Raw genomic sequence first — 10,542 nt, 5'->3', positions numbered from 1 at the left:
ACTCACAATGAATAGCATGGTTTCACAATTACGAAATCTTGATAGCTTCATCAGACTGGCAGATTTGAGTAACTGCTAAGTCATTTTATAAGCTATGCAATGCAGTGAAGCGTGGACTGGAACTGTGATGTCTGCATTGGTCTTTCAGACAAATGTTAACTCAAGTTAGCACTTGAGAGTGTCCCTCCTAGGGTCCTGCCCACGTACAGTTCCCTAACGTGAAGAAACTGGTTTCATTTCATTTTGGCTAACCCATCAGTGCGGTACCAGCTCAATTCATCACTAACGGTAAACTGCTAAACTGCTCTAGCATGGACACGATTAACTGCCACTGAAAACCACTAAAACTTATCACAACTTGCCACAGTTCTTTCTGGGTATCCCCAAAAAGACTGAAAGTTCACAGCAGGAGCCCGCCGAAACAATCCCTGGGACACCTCCGCTTCCCTGCAGTCTAAACAACCCTGAGCTACATCCCTGAAGTCAGGACAAACCTACACAGCTGAGCACAGCCCAGTGATCCTTAGCATCAGCCAAACCAGCTCTGGCATGAAAGCCAATATTAAAGCAACAACAATAATGCCATGGTAAGCCAAGAATTGCAAAATTGTTATAGAAAAAGAATGCAAGAGTCTTTTGAGAAAAAGTTTGCTAAATATGTACTGAATGGGTCCTTTTTCTACTTGTTCAAATAGGAAGCTGATGTGGGTTACTTCAAGCCCAAAATAATAAGCTTTAATTTAACACACAAAGACCTTCTGGAAGTAAAGTTAATTACTACTTTTTAAAAAGACACTAACTTCTCTATTTTGTCAAGTAACATGTAACAGGTTTAGCACAACATGTTCTTAAACAGCCTATACGAGAAAGCAGGAGGGAGGGAACTTCCTGGAGTTTGTGGTTTTACTCAGACATCTGACACCCGGATCCAGCATGTTATTGTGGAAGATGTATACAAGCATCTCTTCTTGGTCTATAAACAGTTCACTTGTACTAAATATGTCTATTCACATCAATTCCTTTGTAATGCATACTAAAAATACAATTTTCCAGGGAAGTTTCCCAGGATGTCTACTATTGTAGACTTTGTAGACATTTGAGAATAATTGCTATAGGTAACTGGCACAGTAAAAACATGCATGTAACAAGGGGAAAAATCAGAGCTGCATTCAGAGGGGCTGAAGTCTTTCACCAACAGTGCAAGAATTAACACTGCAGCTTCATGCAGGTCACAAGACAAGTTCAGACAAGTCCATTGGACCCTTAGCATAAAAACTGTCCTTAAACACAATACAAAGCACTTGCTTCTACAGATGATAAATAAATTTAAAATGCTCCTTTAGGGGCAAAAAGGGAATGTAGATTGATTATAGGCAGAGATATTTAAGACAAACAAAGTCAGTTCCCCTCCTACCGTTGGAGTCCCAGTTCAACTATACAGGATGTTACGCCTCACCCTAATGAAAATTTGGGACCAACATAAAGGCAATGGGAGGGATTTTTCCGAAATGGTTAACTGAATTAATAGAACAAGCTTAACTGAAAAAAATTAAGCACCACAGAAAATTTTCCCCACATAAACCACAACTGCAATACTGTGAATTTGCTACTGCCAATACCATACTAATTCTAGAAAGCAGATTTAAGCAACTAATTAGGAACTAACTTGGCTAAAGAGTTAAAGTTTTAAATAAAATTTTTAAAAAGGATTTTTTTCTGGCAAATTGCAACTTGGTGTATGACTTGGCAAACACACTGAAACTGCAATTAAAGAAAGTTCAGACTAGGTCACACCCACCAGCTTTGCTTAACATATTACCCAGCTCTTACACGAAACACACCTTTTTCTCTACCCACATTATTCATGTGGGTGATCACATATATATAAGTTAGAAACACTGTGTTCAGGCAGGAGCAAAATTTAAAATGAGGTAAATTAATTATCCTATACTACCATGAACTGACATGCTGCCTCACTCTCCCTCTCTTCAGGAGAATTATTACTCATCCAGCACAATGAGGATCATCAAGGAAAATCTACCACTGCACAAACAAGAACAGACCTCTGCAGTAGAGCTCACATCTGGCTGACCATTACTTCTCCTTTTAAATAGTATTCATCATTAACAAGACCTTCATAAAAAAGTCACAAAAGTGACTTTGATGACTGGTTCCTTCCATAACTTAAAAAACAGAGGTTTTTAAGTTTACCTCTCAGTGGAATCGAGAGCCAGAGATCATGCTAGCAAACACGGAGAGGACTATCACATTAAAAATGAATGGTATAAAATGTTTTTAATAAAAATAACTTTGTCAAAAGACCAATCTTTGCACAATGGCAACTGCAAAAATGATTTGTTCATTTCACAGAAGACACTACAACTGCAGTTTTAAAAGGCTAGGCAATTTAAGGACATGCTACTCCTCCCATACCAATACATCTATTCTCCTCCTCCCATAATACATCTACAACACAATCTATCGCAAATACATCTGGCTACACCTCAGGCCATGGCTATTTTATGGAAGTATATGAAATGGCAGAGCTGGAGCTAGCTTTGAAACCCACATGCTCAAACTTTCATAGATCCTACTAAATAACAACCATGGTCTTTTAACCATGTTTTCAAGGAAAGATTCTATTTCTCAGGCTACAGGACCCTTCTCTGAGGGTTACCCGCCCTGCGGCTGCTTTGACAAGCTCTCTCCAGAGTCAACCTGTATGTTAAAAATTTACTGTTTTCAGAGTTACACTGTGTAGAGGCACAGCAAAGCCCACAGAGTTCGAAGAGAGAACTCTCTACCCTAGGAAGCACATACAGTCAATGAAGTACACACCCACAGAAAAATGAACTTCTGAACATAATCCAAATGATTAATCTTGCTGTGTCGTTGCATGTTTAGGCCAGGTGGTCTTGTTTTTTGCTGTGAAACTTCTTAGTTAGAAGAGCATGCTAACCCAACCAGGCGCATCTGCCTCTCGAGCCAGGACAGCATTTTTCAATTTCTCCTTCCATCTTGGTTTCAGAGTAAATGAACCTGCACGAGCATTAAGCCCACTGCCAGAAGCAGGCAGCTGAGAAGCCATTAAGGGCACCTCACAACTGCTTTGGCAGCTTTAAGTAGCTCCTTCATTGAGAATACAGCGAACACAAAACCAAACACTCTATAATGCAAGTTACAATTACAAATTGTGCAAGCTTGTATTTACTTTTCAGGCTAGTAAAAAGCATAGAACAATTTTTTAAATAGCTTCAAATCCAAATCTCAATTGTTTCTAGACAATTACATTCCTTGATGAGATTAGCCTGTGTCTGAATGCAAGCCTTACAGGAAGGGCTCTGCATGCAATTTAACTCATTTTTTACAGAAAATGCTGAGGACCAGTACTGGAAAAGAAATCCTCTGTTCATTAACTAGAGACCGCTTACATTTCTAGAAGGTTTTTTCCAATGAATAATCTTCTTATTTTCTTATCATTGGCAACCTATTACAGATGCTGGGGTATCCAAATATACCTGTGAACTGAAGTCCCTGACAGCGATGGGGAGAAAAAGGAGAAATGGGATATAGTTCAACTTCACAGTACTTTTTACCTTGGCTATGGAGAAAGCATATGCTTAAAAACATCTAAATTGAGAGACAGCAAATTAGGATAATCACATCTTCCACAGTTAGAAATTTACTGGTTTTGCCAACTTATGCACGTAGCAGACTATTGCAGATGCTGCATTTCAAAGGCAGGCAGAATGACATGGATTTTCTCCATTTCACAATAGGAGAACCAAGTCACAAAGCAACACATTGATCAGCCCATGACAAAACCCGAATGAGCGCATCCCCAGTCTAACAAGGCTGTCCTGTCTCTGCCGGCTGAGGCTTCCCAGGAAGACTGTCATTTTGCCTTCCTCTTCTCATCACATCAGGATGAACTGCCTTTTCTCAAGCATTACTGTATCTGTTACACAATCTGCTGTAACTTCAAGGCAGAAATTAATTCAGAAACAGAGTCCAATTAACTGTGTACAAAGACAATTTGAAATTTCGTTTCCATTTGGAAAGACTGACATCAGCTGCCCCAACTACATTATTTCCTTCTCTAACTCTGATACAGATGTTCTGAATTGCTCCACCTCCTTAAACACTCAAATATTTCACAATTAGTTGAATTCTGGATATGAGTCATCTAACTTCCTTTTCCAGCAAGGGTCACTATTGGAAAATTGGCATACCAAGACTAAATAACCATGTTACCAATGCAAATCATGACAACTGCTGTTCCACTGAATCAGAGCTCTGCTTTTTGCGCAGTTTCTTAAAGCAATACTACCACGTACTGCAGAATGAAAGGGGAAAAACAACTAAATTAACCTTACTACTCACAATCTATCTTTGAAACCAGAGCAAAGTAGAAGAAAATTCAGTAAACCAATTAAAAGGGAAAAAAAAAGTGAAACACCTTCCAGTAGTAAATCCTTGCCACAATTCATTCACTAGCAGCAGAAATTGTAGAAATTGCGCATGGTCATCTTACATGCAAGGAAAAACGGTGGCAAATTTAAAAAGTTTAGTGGCATGAAACCTATGCCTATGCTCTGACCTAAAATCTCAAAATGATCTTTAAGGATTGATCAATAAGGGAAAAAGCCTGAATCTGAGTTAACGCTGACTTTTATACTTTTCCTAAAATGCTTACATTTGCTTCCAAATGCAGTGTTCTGGAAGCACAATGCTTCCAAGTGCTTGAAAGCACATTACTAAGACACTCCAAAGGAATTATTGTCTTTAAAATGTCCAAAAGAAGATTATAGGACATGAACTGCTTGCATTGTGAACGGCACTTAATAGGGTTGTCCAAAGCGCCTTGCACCCCTGCCTCAACAGCACTCGATACTCAATACTAAATACTGAAAGATATTAATATTAAAGGATACTAATAAAAAGAAACCTACTAAAAAACGGGTGCTTTCCTTGCACTTCTGCAGAAGACCTCAGAATAAATACAGCAAAAAAAGCAAAAGCACAAGCAAACCAAAAAATCCTCAGCTAGACAAGACAAGGAAGAACATACATACCATCACTAACCCTTCCCTAACACTGTCCCATAGAATTAGAGCATAACTGTGGCAGGTTTTCCAAGCAGGGATAAGAGACACCCCAGCTCACTCAGCCCAGTGGCAAGTCCACACGCAGTTTGTGACAAGCCCTCAGATAGCTGAAATTCTCTTAAAAAGCCAGGATTTAAGAGCAATGTGCCAGAGTGGTAACTTGATCTAGGAATAAGCCCGATGCAAGAATGAGGAACTAAATGCTTAGTGACTCTTAATGCCAGGAAACCATCACCTCCTCCTTTTAGAGAGCAATGTCAAAGGTAGTATTTGCAACTCTTGAGAAAGAACAGGGCACCAAAGGAAGTTGCCCTTTGTTGCCTCTCCTCCTGTTATAAACTGTTCAAAGTCTCTGCTCATCTTGCTGGGAGATACAAAGAAATATCCCAACTGACATCAGCCCTCCTCTCCGCACAGTGAAGTATTAAGTAAACAAAGTCATCAAGAAACAATGTAAATTTGTCTTTTAAAAGACATTGGCATGGAGCAAGAGGGTGGAGTATACCTTGCAAGCAGAAACCAGGGACAACTCTTCCAGAAGGAATACAGCATACTGCTTGGGTTTAAAAAAAAAAAAAAACAAACAAAAAAAAAAACAACCAACCCCAAATCCCCAACACACTACACAAAAACCTGGGCAAAGTCTGTAATGAAACAGAAACCTACTTGGTGTCACACTGACTGCAGTCATACAAAGTCCTACTCACTTTCATTCCCGATGTTGAAACACCCTAAATTGGGCACTCAAAGTCATTAGTCACTTTGGGAAGTTCTGGGATGTGGTTTTCCTCTGGGGTCACATCCGGGTGGCTTTTCAAGGGCGATATTTCTATGAATAATTACCATCTTTCTATTAAAACTGCCTAACCAGAAAGTAAGTTTGATGTTAAGTCTAGGCCTTTGCACAACACATTAATTTTTCAAATCTGTGATGTAACTGAAAGAAAAAAGAGAAGTCACTAATGACCCATTTTCTCACGGTGAGACATCAATGATTCTCTTTTTAGACATTTCATAGTTGAAAACAAAGATAATTAAAGCAACTTAGCTGCTACTTCCTAGATGTTTTCTTAATTTACAAATGCACCTTTGTGGACTGCGGGCCTTGGTTACAATTCCTTTAACAATTGTGCAGGGGTTTTTTTGTTTTGTTTGTTTGTTAAAAGCTTATATTCTTTCATCTTCTGTGCTTTTTAATAACTATGCTTGCTGGCATGGAAAAGACATATTTATTACTTCTTTATATTTAACCTTTATTAGTCCAGCAGATTCAACACCTCTGCAGTCCCAAAGATGAGAAATTGAAGGTTTTTTCCACATCTTTCTACTAAAAATGCTGATTGCAAGATGAGGCTCACACCTGCTGTACTTGAACCACGCATTTGAAGATACGTAAGACAGCTCCATCAGCCTAGCAAAGAAGGGGCATCCCTCCTCCAAAATAGTTGTTACATCAGTCCTTTCCTTGTGGAAGGGTCAAAAGAGGCCAAGGATCCCAGACATTCATTTACCCTCTTCACATCGATGTCCTGGCGCATACCTCGGCAGCGCTACCATTAGGCGCCTCTAGCGAGGCTTCCTTCCTACCGCGTATGGAATGCGGAAAGGTATATCTATAGGTTATACAACGTGGGGCGCTCCACTCAGCTGTGCCAGAGAACGAGCACGGCCCCGAGGATCCGCCGCACCATGCCATTCCCGGGAGGCGGCGGCGATGCCGCTTACACGGCCGCGCTCGCTAAAGGCTACCGCGTCCGCGCACAAAGGTTGCTCCGCTGCGGGTGCCGGGGGGCGCAGGGCGGGAGGCACGCTCCTGCCCTGGCCAGCCGGGCTTGTCGCAGCGGCACGGCGAGCCCCCCTGCAGACCCCTCCCGCCCCGCGGCGCCCGCTTACCCCATGCTCGCCGCCGCTCGCCCCGCGCCCGCCGCCCGGCTCCGCCCCCGCTCACGTCACGCCGCTCGCTCCGCCCCCTTAAAGGGCGCCGCAGCGACGGCTGAGGACTCCCGCGCACCTTCCGCGGGGGCGGGCGGCGGCAGCCCTGAGCGCCCCCTGCCGGCGGGCCCGCTGCTCCGCGGAGCGCCTGAGCCCCCTCTCCTGTGATCCCGGGAAGCATTAATTATTTAAACTCATGCAGATGTATCAATTACCCGTAGCTCAGAACTAACACTTGTTCTCCCTCCGCAGTCTTCCATGCTATGAAAAATAGAAACGTTTTGCAGCAGGACTCCTGTAATCACCAACATAACGCGTAGACTTAAAAGAATTTATTTTGCCTGAGATTAAAATGGAACAAGAAATATCGATAAAAACTAAGTGCAGAAGATGCTAAAAAGCAAGGAGATACTTCAAACCAAAGCAGGTCCTCTTACTGAGCCACTATGGACTTAACCTGTCAGTATCAAAGGGCATAAAGCGAGCGTGCCAACACTTTAGGGGACAACCTCCCGCTCAGGAATAAGAATACGGACTATGACATACAGCGATCGTTACGGTCTAACCTCTTCCTCATGTCTCTACTTCTTCAAACGTTCCGACGTGTACATGAGTTTGAATGCTCCACATTCTTAACACACAAATCAGTAGTTCTGTTTTCATTTTGTATTGGCATGTATTGATTACACAATGAAGAACCTCTAAATAAATCCAATTTTAAAAGCTGAGTCTTTGCATGGCTTACCTGGGGCCAGAAGGAATGTAATCATCAGGGTCCAAAAAAACCCGCATGTAATTTATGTTGCTTGAGTCAGAGGTCCTGTAGCAAGAGAATTCATCTCAAAAACGGAATTTACAACTTACTCAAGTATCTGGCTAAGTTCCAAATGCTTATGAAAGGCAATGTACACTAAAAAAAGAAAGAGATTAATTTTGTCATCCCCAAAGAAAAATTAAATAGGGTAAAAGTATTTGAAAATGCTCAAGAAAACATACACCAGTTCATGCATCAATTTGTCCACCTCATTGTTCCCATTTTACAGGTAAATTACATGCATTAACATAGATCCCTGATGAGCCAGATACAGAGCTGAAAGGTCCCTTTGTAAGTTTTTTAAACATTAAACTGTGTATTTTTGTCATTTGATGATAGAATTATAACCTGCTGTATACATTCAGTTTGCCTCGTACCTTCCATCAAGCAGATTACACTTAAATTGTTGTTCTTCATCAAATTTTAAGATCGCATTAGAGCAACAGTATTGATGCATGCAATCTCCACAGCAGAAGTTGGGACAGGATTTTTCAGGTTGTGCCTTGCCATGACGATCAATATATGCCTGACAATCCTCACTCAAAACTGAAAAAAAGTTAAAAGCCAGTAGTTAGTAACTAAAGAAATAATCATATAAAACCTCTTTCTCAAACTGACCATCTCACCTAGGTTAACATTTAAAGATGTTTCAAGTATTTTGGTTAGGTTTTAGAAATCAATTATTTCCTTTAGAGTATAGCAAAGGCAAATACTTACTCCTTGCACATGAAGTATCTCGCCTTGTCAAGTAGCTCTTCCCGACTGTTTACACATATGTAAGAGACTAAACTGCATGCAGGTATATTTACGAGATGCTCTGCCTGGCAATACTCTCCTCACTACATCTGCTAGTAGCTACCAAATTACTGTAAAGACTCAAAGAGCAACGTGACTAGCCAGATCTGTTAAAAATCCCATACAAGCCCTAAGATCAGTTAGAAGAAAATGTTAAATTTTCCTGGATATTTGACTTGATGCAAAAGATGCAACACAACTGCATTCACTGTAGATTTGGATTTCCATGCGACAGTTGTTTCTACCTGTTGCTTGTTTACTTCATGGAAAATCCTAATCCTGTTAATCCATGGCATAAAACAGAGATATCATAAAACACAGATTCCTAGGACTAAAATCAGTCAAGTGGCATCTTCCCACTGCAAGCATCAACTGGTGCAGCTACAATGGTAGGGAAATGGAGATGTTCATGTACTAGGATGGATTTCTTGGGAGACATCCCATGCTTTTCAGCATTGCATTGCATTGGGCTGATACATTCCTTAACATCCAGGCTGTTTTCTGTCTCTCTTTCCCCTCTCAAGCCTGAATGACAGCAATGTGAGAATGGCACATTAAAAGCTTCCAACTGTCACATAAAAATACTTCTCAAAGCTAAAGCAAAAAAGCATTTCCCAAGAAGAATCTTTAGCAAGAGTATCATTACAGTTTTCAGTGATAAATGCAGCAGTCAGCTGGTTTCTATTCCTCTGACCATTTCAGCCATGCTTTGGTTCAGCCCTCAGACAAACTGTGATCCTTTACTACTCTGATCAAGTTCAATGTCCTCTTGCATATCCACTAAAGATCACATTCACCTTTCCTGCACGTGTCTGTACAGAATTTGAACTATCAGATAAAGTGATGCCACTGATGCATACAGTATCAAGAGTGCTTCTCCTTTTCGGAGACTTCACCTAGTAAGTCCTATGATCACATCTGCTTTTTCTCATCACATGACAAAGTTGGGGAAGACTACATGCTCAATCCTTTAAGCACAGTAACAAGATAGTTACAGATAGGGCTGCTGAAACAAATCTAATTATCAATGTTAGCATCTGATAGCTATGTATGAACTCAGTTATCAAATGAGTTTACGTAAGCAGTACTGTTTATGCAATATCCTCACTTAACACCCAAGTATTTATATTATCTCTATAAATCTATATTATTTATATTATATTATATTATCTAGCCCTAAAAGGCTAAAAATTACTGTGTTGGGGGTGAAAAGGTGAAGGTTTTTAATGGGATGCATCAAGACTGCCTGGCAGCCACACCATTTCTCCCTCAATAGCCTTACCTTAGGTTTACCAGCAGACAGCCTTCATTAGGTGGGCCCACGCAGTCACTAGTGGGGGGCTAATTGCTGCTGTCTAACAACACACACCAGTATCAAGGCAAACCTACCTCGCTTCCTGCATCACTTTTCTCTCAGTGAACCCAATTCGCGCCAAAACTGCTGTTCAGGTGTGGGTATCTTCTGCCTGCGCTGGGGCGCTGGGGCCGGGGCACGTGGGTTTGGGGCCCCCCAAAACCACGCGCCCTGGCCCCAGCATCGGCCCTCGCCCCAGCGCAGGCAGGACGCGTCTACTGCCGCTCGGGCGGCTGAGCTGAGGGGTCTCTGCTCGAAGCCAGGGCCTCCCTTATGCCGGGGGCTTCTGCTGGGCCTCCCCGGGGGACGCAGCCCCGGCCGCGGAGGAGCCCCCAAAGCCCCCTCAGAGAGAGACGCCGGAGCCCGCCAAGCCTCCTTAAAGGCCGGGGTCCCCCCGTTCGCAGCACCCGGCACCCCCCGCCCCTCAGCCGCCGCCCCGCGCTCACCGGCCGCCGGCAGCAGGCAGAGGAGGCCGAGGCCGAGGCCGAGGCCGAGGGCGCCCCGCCACGTCGCCATGAGCACCGCCGCTTCTCCCCCGG

General features: G+C 42.4%; 1 protein-coding gene across 2 annotated transcripts in view; it reads right to left on the bottom strand.

Moving 5' to 3' along the window:
• Positions 1-10,542, bottom strand: part of SHISA5 (shisa family member 5) — a 23,074-nt gene extending 12,532 nt beyond the window's left edge. Inside the window, exons 1-3 of one of the 2 annotated variants that reach the window (XM_075159333.1) lie at positions 10,450-10,542; positions 8,232-8,400; positions 7,786-7,860 (exon numbers count right to left, since the gene is read on the bottom strand). In XM_075159333.1, the coding sequence (XP_075015434.1) occupies positions 7,786-7,860; positions 8,232-8,400; positions 10,450-10,519 (314 nt within the window). In that variant the 5' untranslated portion in view covers positions 10,520-10,542. Of the gene's footprint in view, positions 1-7,001; positions 7,068-7,785; positions 7,861-8,231; positions 8,401-10,449 lie in introns of those variants that run through there. The other variant, XM_075159336.1, reaches the window with a different exon arrangement.

The sequence above is a fragment of the Calonectris borealis genome, chromosome 10 (genome assembly GCF_964195595.1).
Source record: "Calonectris borealis chromosome 10, bCalBor7.hap1.2, whole genome shotgun sequence".
In the NCBI taxonomy this organism is placed as follows: domain Eukaryota; kingdom Metazoa; phylum Chordata; class Aves; order Procellariiformes; family Procellariidae; genus Calonectris; species Calonectris borealis.
The sequence above is the reverse complement of the archived record's forward strand: the minus strand, read 5'-3'. Positions and strand labels throughout refer to the sequence as shown.